Source organism: Rhincodon typus, chromosome 7 (genome assembly GCF_021869965.1).
Source record: "Rhincodon typus isolate 14 chromosome 7, sRhiTyp1.1, whole genome shotgun sequence".
NCBI lineage: Eukaryota > Metazoa > Chordata > Chondrichthyes > Orectolobiformes > Rhincodontidae > Rhincodon > Rhincodon typus.
The window spans coordinates 90,066,157-90,082,853 of record NC_063338.1 but is presented as its reverse complement, the minus strand read 5'-3'; the positions used below and the strand labels follow the sequence as shown (position 1 = coordinate 90,082,853).

Below are 16,697 nucleotides of genomic sequence, written 5' to 3'. Positions count from 1 at the left end.
TGACTTTGTCACATTTTTAGGCAGTGCATTCCAGACCCCAACTACTCGCTGAGTGAAAAAGTTTTTTTCTCACATTGCCTTTGCTTCTTTTGCAGATCACTTTAAATCTTGTTCTTGTTTTTGTTCCTTTTACGAGCAGAAACACCTTCTCCCCATCTACTCTAGCCAGTCCACACGTGATTTTGAAAACCTCTATCAGATCTCCTCTCAGACTTCTTCTCTTCAGGGAGATCAATCTCAATTTCTTCACTCTATCCCCATCTCAGACATTTCTCATTCCTGGAATCATTCTTGTAAATTAGATACATCTATAGCCTAAACTAATACAAATAGCACTCCTGAAATCTCCATTTGACTTGTGGAATCAATAGTCATGTGTGTGTATGGGGACAGAAAGTTACAGATTTCTGCAACCCTGTTTAACCTGTAGACATGTCTCTTGATTTTACTCCTGGCTCCTCTTTCAGCATATCCCCTTGTTCTTTGTTCCCCAACCAAAGCTCACACTCTGTATCCAACATGACTGTTCTTCGAAAATTTGTTCAGCATCTTTGGAATTCTGGAATGGAGTTTTGAAGAAGTGACATACTGCATTAGAAATGTTAATGCTGTTTGCTTTTCTACAAATGCTGCCAGACCTGCTGAGTTTCTCCAGCACTTTCTGTGACCATGACTGACCTTGAGGTCCAACTCTGCTTTCCTGCCCACTCTGGGCCCATTCCAGAATCTAGTGAATTTTGCAACATCATTGTCAGTGAATCCATTATCTCTGTAACCATCTCATTCAGAACATTTGGTGTAACCATCAGGTCCTGAGAACTTGTTGGATTTCAGTCCCCTAAGTTTCTCCAGAACAAGTTCTCTTCTCTTAAGGTAATTATCGTTCTTCTACTGACCCCTATTTCAGGTATTTAACTTGTGTCTTCTACTGACAAGACAGACACAAAGTATTTGTTCTTTGTATTGGCTTGTAGTGGCATTCAAAGTAATGGCTCCGGCATTTCCTCATTCTCCAAGATAATTTCTCCTGTCTCTACTTCTAAGTAGCCACTTTAGCTGCTCTCTTTCTCCTCATAGATATTTTAATCAACCCGTTCAGATGTGGTATGACACACCTCTGGATTAAATGTGCCGTACTTGATGGAGTTTAGAAGGACGAGGGGTTGATCTGATTGAAATGGACAGAATACTGAGAGGCCTGCATAGAGTGGATGTGGAGAAGGTATTTCTACTGGTAGGAGAGACTAGGACCCTAGGGCACAGCCTCAGAGTGAAGGGACAACCCTTCAGAACTGAGATGAGGAGGAATTTCTTCAGCCAGAGCGTGGTTAATCTATGGAACTCATTGCTGCAGAAGGCTGTGGAGGCCAAGTTATTGAGTGTAGTTAAGACAGAGATAGATAGGTTGTTGATTTTCAAGGGTATCAACGGTTATGGAGAATGCAGTTGAGAAACATATCAACTACGATCAAATGGTGGAGGAGACACAATGGGCTGAATGGCCTAATTCTGCTCCTATATCTTAATGGTCGTATGGAATTGAACCTTAGCCTCCTGCCTCAGATGTAGGGACATCACCACTACATCACAAGGCCCCTCCCCTTCTCTTTAAACACTTGCAAAAGGTCCTTAAGGTAATTTTTATATTCCTGATTAGTTGACCCTCATTCTCTGTATTTTAACTTTTTAATCAACGTTTTCCATAGAATCCCTACAATGTGGAAACAGGCCCTTCGGCCCAACAAGTCCACACCGATCCTCAGAGCATCCCACCCAGACCCATATAACTCACCTAATCTACATATCCCTGAACACGAAGGGCAATTTGGCAAGGCCAATCCACCTAACCTGCACGTCTTTGGACTGTGGGAGGAAACCAGAGCACCCAGAGGAAACCCACGCAGACACAGGAAGAATGTGCAAACTCCACACAGACAGTCACCCAAGGGTGGAATTGAACCGGAGTCCCTAAGGCTGTGACACAGCAGTGCTAACCACTGAGCCACCATGCCACCCAATTGAGTGGGCGTTTGCTGAAATCTAAAATACGCCCAATCTTCAGACATCCTCTGCAATATTTAAAGTCTATTCTTTTAATCAAATAGTATTTTTAACCACCTTAGTAACACATGGAGTCTTTGTATGTCTTAGTATGTCTTCCCTGTTGAAAACATGTAATTTGAATGTAATGTATTTCTGTTGAACATTTTGAATTGTTTCATTAAGTATTTCCCACTGCTGTTTACCAGCATAGCTTTTAGTCTTTTTGCACAGTTAACCATAGCCTCATATTTATGTGAATTTTTTTTTAATTTCAAAATTCTTGTTTGTGCTTGGAGTATATCACTTTCAAATGTAATGTTGAAGTCAGTTGTATTATGATCGCTATTTCCCTGTGGACATACTAATTAACCTTGCCTCATAGCACAATGCGAGACTAAAACAACTTTATCTCTCATTGGTTCCACAATATATTACTGCAGAAGAACCTTGTGAAAACATTCTACAAATTGTCTTTCCATATCACCTTTTGTCAATTTGATTGGTTCTGCCTATTTGGTGATGAATGCTCATCATAACCTTTGCATTCCTTTTGTTACAAACACCAATAATTTCTTGTTTAATGCTCTGTCAATGGTATAATTATTGTTCAGGATCATATAAAACAATCCACCTGTATTTTCTGACCCTTGCTATTCCTTATTTCCAGCCATAACAATATGACTGTCTGATCCAGAATCCTTTCTCACTCAAGTCAGAGAGATGAACAGCATGGAAACAGACCTTTCCATCCAACTTGTCCATGCTGACCAGATGTGCTAAATTAGTCTAGTCCCATTTGCCAGCATTTAGCCCATTTTCCTCTAAATCCTTCCCATTCCTGTACCCATCTAAACGCTTTTTACGTGTTATAATCCCTCAAGTCATCCTTTGTTATCAGGTCTACCCCTCCTCCCTTTCCAGTTGGCTTTCCTCTTAGAATGTTGTGTACCCTGAAATAGTGTTTAGATGTAAACAATTTATCTCTATTTGTGCCACTGGATTTTTTTTTGAGAGATTGTTCATCTATTTTGTTGTGAATGCTCCACACATTCAGATCAAGTGACTTAAATTGTGTTTTCCTACTACTAATCCCAGCATGGACCTTGCACTGTTAAACTCTCAGTCTCTTTTTGTCTAATTCTGTTTGTCTTTACCCACATCAGCAGACTTTTCATTTGCCTCAACTCATATATTTGAATTTCTAAGTCTTCCTTGCACCTGAATGCTCCTCCCTTCCTGTTAGTTTAAAGACATTTCTCTAACCGTATTTGGTAGTACACCTTTGCATTTATGTTCTGTGTCCCTTTCTGTCACACTTTGATTGTCATGTCCTGTATCGCTACCCACCTAATTAATTACTTTGAACACTCACCAGATCCTGAATGCTCCCAAAAGCTTTAAAAAAGCAACACCTCATTCTGCCTTTGAATCAAATTCCCAAGTTAGTGTTCATTCCCATCCCAGTTGTGCCCCATTATTTGGGAATCAAGGATGAAGGGGAAAATGCAGGAAAATGGATATGAGGAATGTCGGATCAGCCAAGAACCAACTGAATGGTGGAGAAGGCTCAATGGGGCCGAATGGCCTACTCCTGTTCCTATTTCTTCTGGTCTTATCTTGACTCTGTGATTGCAAAACCCGTCTGCTTTTATAAAAGGCTGGTTACTCACTCCCGAATTGGAGCTGCTAAATTAGCTTGCTGTGCCCCAGTGATAAACACCTATTTGGGTAACCGTTTTCAATCTATGGGCTAATAACTACCACTGCGAGGCAGTTTCTGTTAATGTCAGCTTCATAATTAGAATGCAGTTTGAAATTTCAAGGCTAGAGTCAGATTGTTGAACAGGAGATAACCTGCACCAAATTCCAAAGGTAGCACGTTGTACCTTATCACAATTCATCCTCATTATCTGTGCCCTGTGTTCACCAGCTCTTTGCAAGAATGTAAGAATGTAGATTCTTGAATTTGATTCCCGAGTTTGCAAATTGGAATTCAATTCAGCAATGCAGCTGACACCGCCCTCTGTCCATCAGGATTAACTTGCACTCCCTTGATTGTTTCTTTTTAAACTCAGAGCGTGGCACCATTCTGAAAACCCTCTCACTGGACAGCAAGAATTTGCGAGGTTGCTACTTGGAAGAGCTACAGCTGGTACCACCTGGCAAACAGGAGCCTATACGAAGCCTGCAGATCCTTCACAGCGATCGGTCTCTGTTTGTCGGCTTGAACGGGAGAGTATTGAAGATCCCACTGGAGCGATGCTTCTCCTACAAAACCGAAGCGTGAGTCTCCTGAATCAGCTGAGGTTGAATTTCCGTTTGCTTCCCCCTCCCCACTTCCACACCCTCCCTGTTGTCTCTGTCCCTACTGCTGCCCCCTGTCTGTGAATGAACTCAATTGTTTGCAACCTTGACATCCTGTTTGATTTTGAGCTATACCTCTGACCTCCATTGTCAAGAGTGTTAGAATGGCACCATGGTCGGCACAGACATGATGGGCCGAAGGTCCTGTTCCTGTGCTGTACTGGTCTATGTTCTATATTCACACCTATTTCCATCTCTGTGGCGTTACCTACTTCCATCCTGCCTTAGCTCATACGCTGCTAAAACCAATATCACATCGTTGTTACCTCCAGACTCAATCATTCTAACACTCTCCTCATTGACATACCATCTCCACCGCTCACAAACTTGAGCTCATACAACGTCTGCTGCTTGTATCCAACACACACTGAGTCCTGTTCACCTGCCATTGCAGAATTCACTAACTTGCACTGTCTCCTTTTGGTGTGATGCCTTGATTTTAAACTTATTATCCATGTCTTCAAATCCGTCCATTGTCTTGGCCACCCAGTCTCTTTTGCCCAGACAGTTCTCCAACAACTCTGAGCTTTTGTTTATCCCTGATTCCCATTATTCCACCATTGGCAGCCTGTACCTTCCGTATGCCAGGCTGTGATCTCTGCCTGACCTGTCTGCCTCTCTATCCCTCCTTTTAGAGGCTTCTTAAAACCTGCTTTGCCATTGAGCCTTTGGTCGTCTGCCCTTGTATTGCCTTCATTTGCTTGTCATCAGATTACACTCTGGTAGAGCGTTGTGTTGCAGGCACTATATAAATGCAAGCTGCCATTGTTGTTTTGCTGTTGATAGGTAAATGTAGTGAAATATATTTCAGAGCCAAATGTTGGGAAGAGAGGCGAGCAGTGTAGAGACTTTGATGAACATTATGCAGGCAGGAGAGACAGTGAAAAGTAGCAGGTTTAGTGGGCTTGTGAGATGTTTTCTGAGAAGCCCCTGAAAATGGGGATAAATGTGTTTGAAGGGTTTGCAAACAACATCAGAGTGGGTGTGAGAAACGGGATAATGCTAGACATGGAATACCAAAGCTCACCAACCAGGAGGTGAAGTGAAACAAACACTGAGAACTACTGGAGAAACTCAGCAGGTCTCGCTGCTTCTGTGGAGAGAAGAACAGTGTTAATGTTTCGAGTCTGGTATGACTCTTCTTCAAAGTTCTTCTTCTGAGGGTTTCTGAAGAAGAGTCATACTGGGCTTGAAATGTTAATTCTGCTACTCTCTCCACAGATGCGGCCAGTCCTGCTGAGTTTCTCCAGCACTTCTCTGTGCTTGTTTCAGATTTCCAGTATCTGCAGTATTTTGCAATTATTTCGTAAGAGATACAATGATGTGAGTTATGTCACCAATTGGAAACTTTAGCAGAATGTGGTTTGGAACCATGAAGACACACCTTTTATTCATTCATGAGTTGGTATTTATTCCCCATTCCTATGAGGTGTTGTATTTTGATAGAGCAAATCAGGGCAGGACTTAATACTTAATAGCATGGTACTTGGGCATGTTGCCAACTAAAGAGACCTTGGGGTGCAAGTTCATCGTTCCTTGAAGGTGGTATCATAGGTCGACAAGGTAGTGAAGAAAGCATTTGGTACACTTGCCTTCATTGGTCAGTGCATTGAGTGTAGGAGTTGGGAGGTCATGTTGCAGCTGTACAGGACATTGGTGAGGCCACTTTTGGAATACTGTATGCAAGTCTGGTCTTCCTGCTATTGCAAAGATGTTGTTAAACTTGAAAGGGTTCGGAAAAGATTTACAAGGGTGTTGGTGGGCTTGGAAGGTTTGAGCTATTGGAAGGCTGGGGATATTTTCCCTGGAGAGTTGGAGGCTGAGGCATGACCTTGTAGAAGTTTATAAAATCATGAGGGGCATGGATAGGGTGAATAGCCAAGATTTTTCCCAGGATCAGGGAGTCCAAAGCGAGAGTGCATAGGTTTAGGGTGAGAGGGGAAAGATTTAAAAGGGAGCTGAGGGGCAATTTTTTGACACAGAGGGTGGTACATGTATGGAATGAATTGCTCGATGGAGTGGTGGAATCTGGTATATTTACACCATTTAAAAGGCATCTGGTGATGGCCTAATGGTATTATCACTGCACTGTTAATCTCGAGACCTAGATTATATTCTGGGGTTGTGGGTTTGAATCCCACCCTAGCCACTCGTGTAATTTAAATTCAATAAAAATATCTGGAATTAAGAGCCTAATGATGAGTGTGAATCGATTGTCAGAAAAAGCCCATCTGGTTTACTAAAGTCCTTCCTTGAGGGTAAGAAACTTACTTACATGTGACTCCAGACCCACAGCAATGTGGTTGACTCTGAACTGCCCTCTGGGCAACTAGGGATGGGCAATAAATGCTGCCTAGCCAGCAACACCCTCATCTGTTAATGAATTTTTAAGAAGTCTGGATGGGTACATGAATAGGAAAGGTTTAGAGGGATATGGACTGAATGCTGCTAAATGGGACTAGATTAATTTATGATATCTGGTCAGCATGGATTAGTCGGGCCGAAAGTTCTGTTTCAATGACTGTACCCTGAGAAAGATGGAGGTGAGTACCTTCTTGAACCACAGCAGCCCTTGGGATGAAGGTATACCCACAGTGCTGTCAGGGAGGGATTTCCAGGATCTTGACCCAGTGGCACTGAAGGAAAGGTGATATATTTCCAAGTCAGACACATAAGGCACACAGACGGAAGGTAAATGGCTTGGAGGGGAACTTGTTGCTGGTGGTGTTTCCACGTATCTGCTGCCTGTCTTTCTAAACATGGAGCTCAATTGCAACCTGTAATGAATCGCATCTCATCCCTGGTACATATTGGGTTAAACAAGATATGGCTGCCAATTATTTCAGTAGAAATTCAAACCAAATATGAGCTTGCCAGTCTGTGAAGAGATAATCCCTTTTGTCCTGAGATATTGTGGGACAGCTGGCATTTCTATAATGAAGTGGGAGCAGGGGGTGGAGTTAATCAGGAGAACGGTAGGTATCTCAAAGTTTACCTGGGGCTCAGTGATGTAAGTAAGGATTAAGTAGATTGCTGACGCCAGTGTGAGTCGTATTCCTAATCACTGTGCCAACAGGGACTGGTAAAGACAGCAGATGTCTTCACATTTACTTTCCCGACCTGTATTTGATATTCTGCTTCTACCAGTTGTGACTAGCCAACATGCCATGACTATTGCACTGAGCAGACACACAAACTAATCTGTGCACACAGAGGGAAGGTGCTATCTGTAGAAGGACACAGCATGGATCAACAGACTGTTTATACTTGAACGCAAGCACCGTTGCCAAAGCAATAGACATTGTAGAAAGATACAGCAGAGAAGCAGGCCATTCAGCCCATGATGCCTGTGCCAGCTTCTTGGGTGATGATCTGATTAGATCTCTGTCTGTTTAACCTTTCCCTGAATTATTTAAGCCCACACTGAGGGAAACAAACGAACGTGCATTTGTATAGCACATTACACACTCTCACCATCTCCAAAATTCCTTTTAAAACTGTAGGGACTGTAGGAAATAGAGTAACCAGTTTGTGCTCCACAAGGCCCCACAAACATTAATAACTAGATAATTGCAGCAGGTAATGTCTGACAATTGTAGCAGTTTTGATTGGCTTGCCAAGTCATTTTAGAGGGCAGCCAAGAGTCAACCACACCACTGTGGATCTGAAATTATATATCATCCGCTGTGATGGGGTTTGAGGCCCTGTCTGCAGGATATTTACCTGGGCTACTGGATTTCCTGTTCGCTGACATTGCCGCTGTGTCACCACCTCCCCTTAAAGCATTCACTCTGTTGCCTCTGAAGCTCAGTAATTCACCAAGTCTCCTTCAACAGCACATTCCCAAGCTGTGACCTCTACCTTCTAGAAAGACAAGGGCAGCAGATGCATGGGGACACCACCACACGCAAGTTCCCCTCCAAGTCACATACTTGGAAAGTTATTGCCGATCCTTCACTGTTGCTGGATCAAAATCCCTGGGATCCCTTCCTGAGGGCTCTGTGGGTGGCCCTAAAACCCAAGGCAACTTACCGTCACCTTCACCTGGCCAATTAAGGATGGGCAATAAATGCTGGCCCAGCCGGTGAGGCCTATATCCCATGAATGAATGAATTAGGAGCAGAAGTAGACTACTTGGTCCCTCAAACCTGCTCTACCATTCAATGGCTGACTTGCCCATGTTTTGAATTCCACCATAATTCTGTCTATCCACCATAACTTTGGATTCCCCTGCCTAACAAGAATCCATCTATTTGGACCTCAATCTAGAAATATTCTATTATTCATAAAGACACCGGAACTCTATTGTTCAAGGTGTCACATTTACTGTTGCACTGTGGTCAGGCTCCAAGCAGAAATGTACCAAGCTCCAGCCACATGGAGAACTGTAAAAAATATACTTGATGAATCCAACATTTTGAGTTTAATTTGTGATTATTTCAACTCATGGCAACCACTGGACACCATGACAACCTGCTGATTGAAGAATAAATATTGGCCATTTTAACAACTCCCTTTGACTCTTTCTTAAATAGTGCTGTGGGATATTTCAAGTACTTCTGGGGAGTAGGCATGTCCATATCTCATTCAGTACGCATCATCTCCCCTCTCAGTACTGAAGAAATTCCTCATAAGCTGAATCCTAAATTGCCTGCCCTTTGTTCTGAGGCTGTGTCCTCTGATTCTAAACCCCTTCCACAGGGTTAATATCTTTTCTGCATCTGCCCTGTCAATTCCTGTAAGAGCCTCATATATTTGAATGAAATCACCTGAGTTCTTTCAAACTCCAGAGAATATCGACCAAGTCTATTTAATCTTTACTCACCAGACCATCCCTTCATCCCAGGTGAACCCACACTGCATTCCTACTGTGGTTAGTATATCATTCCAAAACTGGACACAATACACCAGAATTCATCTCACCAAGGCTCTGTATAATTGCAATAAGACATCATACCCCTTTACTCAATTTCTTTTGTAATAAAGGTCAACACAACATTTGACTTAATTTCTGCATACAGTTATGGAGCTGTGTGAATAAGGACTCGCAGGTCCATTTCAGAAGTTCAATACTTGCAACCGAATTACTATTTAAGGAATAGTTTTCCTATTAAATTGAATAACCTCATATATTTCCCTGTCATTTTCTATCTGCCAATTGTTTTCTCATTCACTTAAGTCATTTCCACTCCCTTTAAATAATTTGTTCTATCAGGTGTTAAGTCCCTTAGATATTTCTCTAACTCCTCCAGCTCCACATCCCTCCTGAACTCTTTGTTCCTCCAATTCCGACCTCTCGCACATTCCCTTGTATGGGTGGGATATGGTTTGGTTTCTTTGTTATGTAATGCTTTGGAATGCTTCGCGATCGCATGTAATCAAGAAGACTATTGGATGTTATCCTTTATTACAAGAGGAATTGGACATAAAAGTAAGGACATTATGTTTCAGTTCTACAGGGTATTGATGGGACTACATCTCAAATACTGATTGCAGTTGTGGTCTCCTTATTCAAAGAAAGACAGAAATGCATTGGACACAGTTCTAGAGGTTTGCTAGATTGATATGAGAATGAACAAATGGTCTTATGAGAATAGTTTGGACAGGCTGGGCTTGTTTCCACTGGAGTCTAGAAGAGTGAAGGGTGATTTGATTAAAGTGTGCAAGATCCTGAATGATGAATGGTCCAGGCCCGAAATGTTGACTTTCCTGCTCCTCTGATGCTGCCTGACCTGCTGTGTACCTCCAGCTCCACACTGTGTTATCTCAAGATCCTGAACAGTCTTGACAAGGTGGATGTAGAAAAGATGTTTCCTGTTGTGGGTCAGCCCAGAACTAGGGATACTGTTTTATAGTTAGGAATTGCCCTTTCAGGACACAGATGATGAGAATTTTTTTTTATAATCTCGGCGTTCGTGTGGCTTTGGAATTCCCTGACTCAGAAAGAAGTGGAGGCAGGGGTCAGTGAACGCTTTGAAGAGAGAGGTGGATAGATTCTTGTTTGAGAGGGGAATCAAGGGCAATCTGAGTCAATGGGAGTGTGGACTTTGAAGCACACATAGATCAGCCATGGATCCCACTGATTGGTGGATCAGTTTTAAGGAGCTGAAAGGTTTATTTCCCCTCCTGTTTTGTATGATTGTACGTTTGATATCGACAATGCAGCACAAATGTAAGTTGTTGATTCTCCATATTCCCTCCTGCCCCAATAACCTTTCACTTCCTTGTTAATTAAGAATCTATCTCCCTGTGCCTCAATATATTGTCCACTATGTTCCTATATGCTCTCCCCACTTGAATAACTTACTGTACCAAGATGTTCAGTTGGCTCATTAATCCTGCAGCACACACTATCATCGAAAATAGCTGAAAGAACTTCAGATCTGCAGGAGCAAAGCAAAAGCTGAAGGCCCCGCACTGTTGCCCCCACGTTCTCCTTCCATCCTTCAGCTGCAGCTGCACTCTCCTGTACCTGAGCACACACTGATCCAATCAGAGGCCCTTTCCTGAGAGGTGTGACTGCCTCCTGGAACAAAGCCCGTGGCAACTTTCGACTTTCTTGATGTGTCAGTGTCCATAGCTTGGTTTCGAACTCAATGTCTGAGCTCTTCAAACCACAACATTGACTGCAAACATGTTTGCTCTAACTGTATTGACATCCAGGAGCACCCACACCCTGCAGCTGTGACACATCACCTGCCCTGCAATCCTTCATATGATTTAAATAACTGCTTCATCATTTTATTCAATTAATTATTTTGCCTTCTTATATGTTATATTCATCATGACCAGTTCCTATATTATTTTCAATCTTGAGAGTAGGACAGACCATAGCCACTAACCAGATACTCATCAAATAACTAGCTTCTTTACCTATCATAGAGAAAGAACCAATTCCCACAGGGTGAACAAGTTAGAAAAAACAAAGCAAGCGTCTCATTTTTCTCTTGCCCAAACTCCCTTACTCGCCCAATTCAGAGCACTTTGCTCAATGTCGCACTCAGTGCTAAGTTGCATTGAAATATCTCTATTCATGTGCTCTGAGTTCTCTCAGTCCCAGGAACATACAAACCAGGTTAAGCTAGTTTCCTTAAAAAAACTAACTTCAGCTGCGCTCAAGCAGACCGCTAGGATACCCCTGCTTAAGCTTGGGTGAAATTTAGATTTTTAAGCAGCAAAATATTTAAATGTTACATGTGAATTAAATTAGATTATTAGAAAGAGATTTTAATTTCTCTTGGTTACCAAACTCTGGTCAAAATGGCACTCTGTTTTTGTGATATTGTTTGAGGGATAAATATTGACCAGGACACCAGGGCAAAATCCACTTCTCTTCTTTGAAGTAGCTTGTGGGATTTATCCGTTCACTGGTGAGATGGGAACGTTACTGGCTGGGCCAACATTTATTGCACCTCCCTAGTTGCTCCTTGAGAAGGTGGTGGTGAGCTGCCTTCTTGAACCGCTGCAGTCCATCTGCTGTAGGCTCTCCCGCAATGCCCTTATGGAAGGAATTCCAGGATTTTGACCAAGCAACACTGAAGGAATGCCAGGATGGTGAGTGGCTTGGAGGGGAACTTGCAGCTGGTACGATGGAAGTGAATCTTTTATATTCAACAATCAGTGGTAGGGAAATTGTTGGAGAAAATTATTAGAATTATAATTTAATTGCATTTGGTAAAAAATGGACTTATTAGGGATAGTCAGCAAGGTTTTATGTGGGAGAGATATTCTCTCACAAATTTGAGTTTTTTGAGCAAGTGATAAAGATGATTGATGAGGGTAAGGCAGTGGATGTTGTCTACATGGACTTTACTACAGCATTTGACACAGGCCCTAATGGTAGGTTTGTTCAGAAGATTAAGTCTTATGGGATCCACAGTGAGATGGTAAGTTGGATCCAAAATTGGCTTGGTCATAGAAGACAGAGGGTAGTTGTGAAGGAGTGTTTTTCTGACTGGAGGTCTATGACCAGTGGTGTTGGGATGTCTGTTGTTTGTAATATATATAAATGATTTGGATGAAAATGTACGAGGTCTGATCAGTAAGCTTGCAGATGACATGAAAATTGGTGGAGTTGTGGATGGAAATAAGGCTGTCAAAGGATACAGTAGGATTTAGATCAGTTGGAAAGTTAGGCAAAGAAATAGCAGATGGAGTTTAATCCGGACAAGTGTGAGGTGATGCATTTTGAGAAGTCAAATGCAAGAGGAAAGTAAATAGTAAATGGCAGGACCCTTAGGAGCATTGATATAGAGGGGTCTTGGGGTGCAAGTCCATGGCTCCCTAAAAGTGGCAACATAAACGAATAAGGTGGTAAAGAAGGCATGCAGCATGCTTGTCTTCATCTGTCAGGGAATTGAGTGCAAAAGTTGGTAAGTCATGTTGCAACTATATAAAACTTTAGTTCGACCACATTTGGAGTATTCTGTGCAGTTCTGGCCACCACACTATAGGAAGGATGTGGAGGCTTTGGAGAGGGTGCTAAAGAGGTTTATGTCAATGCTGCCTGGATTGAAGTCCACTAGCTGTGAGGAGAGGTTGGACAGGCTTGTATTATTTTTGCTGGAGCATCGGAGACTGAGAGGGTGACCTGACAGAGGTATATAAAATTATGAGAGGCATAGAACAGAATGGATAGCCTATTTCCGAGGGTGGAAATGTCAAATACTAGGGGGCATAGGTTTAAGGTGAGGATGAGAAAGTTTAGGGGAGATGTGTAAGGCAAGTTTTTTTTTACACAGAGGGTGGTAGGTGCCCAGAACGCGCTACCAGGAGAGGAGGTAGAAATAGACATGATAACAACACTTAAGAGGCATTTAGACAGATACATGAAGAGGCAGGGAATGGAGGGATACAGACCATGTTCAGGCAGATGGGATTAATTTAGAATGGCATCATGGTAGGCACAGACACGGTGGGCTGAAAGGCCTGTTCCTGTGCTATACTGTTCTATGTTCTATATGTTGTATGTTAGGATGGATGAGTAATGGTTGGCCTCGGTTTCCCGTGCCATAGAGAGTGTAAGCAAAATCAGGAAAAATTCTCACTAGATAAGAGACACAGGTGAATCCTGAGTGGAATATGTGGGAATATCAGGTCAAGACTCGTTGGGACTGAGCTAGCAATGTTGATGTTCCTGACCAGTTGGTCATGCCATTGGCAATTTGGTAAGTGGCCTCTACCTTTTGGCATACAGCCAACAATATAAATGGCCAGTGCCAACCGAATGGAGAAATGGATGGTAGAGTTGGCATGGCATTAAGAGAATAGTATGGAAACTTTCCAACGTGGGGAGCTGTTGCAATCTTTTGTTTGCCTGAACATTTGGGATGTGAGGAAATGGTGCCTACATCTGTGGATAATTAGGTGTTACCCAACTCTCTGTTTAGCCCGCTAATCTGTGACTCAGCTAGGTACAACACCGTTCAAACACAAATGCCTAGTGTCCACTGCACCACCTATTGAATCACAAATGCTCAAAATACTGTACTTGGAAAAAAAAATTACTTCCTTCCTGACCATCTTATCTCCTAAGTAGTATGATTATGTTCAATTAACACTTCACTTTTTGACAGTTCATATTAAATTATATTTTTCCTGGAAATTACTTGTCAAAATTCAATACCTCCTCTCAGCCAACTTGAATTCAGTTTCTCAATCCCTTAGGAGTTGGTACGAAATTTGAACATTCTAGAACCATTTCTTTCTTCACACTTTTACTTAATTGGCAGTCAATTCAAATCAAGACTTTTTTTCTCTCTTCTCTCATAAGTTCCCTTTGGACTCAGGAGTGCAGCTCTCTGTCTCTATTTACAGAATGATACCACGAATGAGGGATTTTAGATACAAGGAAAGATTAGAGAAATTGAGCTTATTTTCTGCTTGGAGCAGAGAAGATTAAGAGGTGACCTTACTGAGGGGCTAAAAATTATGAATTAATTTTGACAGGGTATCGAGGATATTCTGTTTGCAATAGTTAGTATGTCAGTAACTAAGGGCTCAATTTCAATCCTTTGAGCAAGACGGCTAGGAGTGAGACGAGGAGAAACTTTTTTACTTAGAGAGTTGTTAGGATTTGGAATGTGCTGCCTGGGAGATTAGTAGAGGTGACTTCCCTAGGAGCTTTCAAGAGAGGGCTGGATATTAATGAAAGATATATATGAAAAGTTAGAGGGCTATGGAGATAGTGCTGAGCCTTATTGATTTAAAATCTAGTCTTTGTGATTATACATTACAGTTCAGCTTTACTCTGTTGGTCTGTCTCTGCATCTGTGTTTGTTGGTGTGTGTGTGCGTGCGCGTGTGTGTATGTGTGTGCGTGTGTGTGTTTGTGTGTCAGGGTCTGTTTGTGTTAGTGTGTATGTATGTTGGTGCCAATGTCTGTCTGTGATTGTGTGTGTCTGTATGCCTGTGTGTCAGCATCTGAGCGTGTATATGTCTGTATATATGAGTGTCTGTATGTGTCCGAGTGTGAGTTTGTATGTCAGTGTTTGTGTGTGTGTCAGTGTCCATGTGTATGATTGTGTCTGTATCTGTTTGTGATTGTGTCTGCCCCTGTGAGTGTTGGTTTCAGTGTCGGTGTGTGTGTGTCCATGCGTCTGTGTATGTATGTGTGTATCGGTCCCCGTGTATTGGCATATGTGTGTGTTAGTGTAAAAGTTTGTGTGTGAGCATACATTTTTGAATGTGTCTTTGTGTCTCAGTGTGTGTTTGTTTTGGCAGTGTCTGTGTGTGATTGTGTATGTGTCCATGTGTGTATTGGTCTCTGTATGTATGTGTCTATTTGTATTGATATTTGTGTGTGTTGGCCCCTGGATGTGTGTATATCTCTGTGTGTATACATCAGTGTCTGAATGTGTGTGTGTGTGTGTGATTTTGTGTCTGTGTGAGTTTGTATGCGTCTGTGTGTGTGTGTGTGTGTGTGTGTGTGTGTCTGTCTGTCTGTCTGTCTGTGTATGGGTGTATATTAGTTTGTGTATGTTCATGTGTGTGCATATAGTGAGCCTATACAATTCCACGGAGATAAGCTGGACAATTAGACAGTTAGTCAATCCACATTAAAGAGTTATAAAACAAGAGTCCAGGGAGATAGAAGAAATTATGTTATGCAAAGAGTATAAATTGGGAAAGGTTGTGTATGTGTGTCTTTGTGTGTGTGTGTGTGTGTATGTGTTTGTTTATGTGTGTTTGTGTTTCTGTAGGTGTATCTGTGTGTGTGTGTATGTTTGTGTATGTGTGTGTGTTTGTGTATGTGTATCTGTGTTTGTGTATGTGTATCTGTGTGTGTGTGTGCATATTTGTTTGAGTGTGTGTGTGTGTTGGTGTGTGAGTGGGTGTGTGAGTGGGTGTGTGTGTGTGTGTGAGTGTGTGTATGTGAGTGTGTGTATGTCTGTGTGTGTGTGGTGTGTGTGTGTATGTGTGTGTGTATGTGTGTGAGTGGGTGTGTGAGTGTGTGTGTGGGTGTGTGAGTGTGTGTGTATGTGTTGGTGTGTGAATGGGTGTGTGAGTGTGTGTGTGTGTGGTATGTTTGAGTGTGTGTGTATATGTGTGTGTGTGTGTGTGTGTGAGTGTGTGTGTGAGTGTGCGTGTGTGCGTGTGCGTGTGAGTGTGTGTTGGTGGTGCGGAAGATTCTGTCTAATCCTCCTGTTTTGTGCTGAAGCTGGGATGGAGAGGTTGATTTGCTCTGCACTCGGCACAATGGCCCCCACCCTCCCTCTTTGAGTGCCCCTTCAGGCTGCTGGTGCAGGAGAACGTTGCTCTTTCTCCTTGCCTGGTGCCCACAGGCCAGCACTTGCAATGTGAGCACAGTCTCAGCTGTCGAGACTTGCTCTGAAGGAATGCCACTCGGCAAAGTGCCAGAGGTGCCAACAGTACCTGTGGGACTGCATCATTTACCAGGAGCTGACATCTTTGGGTAGGGGCAGAGTTTTTGTGAATGAAGTCTCGGTGACAAAGGAAGGTTTCTTTTTTCTCTCGTGTTGGTTTTGGCAACTGTGAGCAAAGTTGCTACAAAAGAGAAACAAGACCAGTGGAGCATGATCCCTAGATTTCATTAAGCAGCGAGGATGTGTGTGTGTACAGTTTGCACTATCATAGATGCTGTCCTTCAGATTGGAGCCGTAAGAGCAGGTTGTACTGTGAAACGACTGTGGGCAGGCTCATCACTGGAGATGGCAGCAGTGGGAACCACGTGAAGTGTTGGATGTGGAGCCTCAGTGCAACAAATGTGTTGGCACAACATTAAAGTGTAGTGTCCTAAATTGCAAAAGGTCTTTTTGTTCTGCTTTACCA

General features: G+C 42.5%; 1 protein-coding gene across 1 annotated transcript in view; it reads left to right on the top strand.

Moving 5' to 3' along the window:
• The window catches only part of LOC109938442 (semaphorin-5B-like), a 197,476-nt gene that overhangs the window by 113,610 nt on the left and 67,169 nt on the right, over positions 1-16,697 (top strand). Inside the window, exon 11 of the mRNA XM_048599262.1 lies at positions 4,119-4,326. Within this exon, the coding sequence (XP_048455219.1) occupies positions 4,119-4,326 (208 nt within the window). The remainder of the gene's footprint in view (positions 1-4,118; positions 4,327-16,697) is intronic.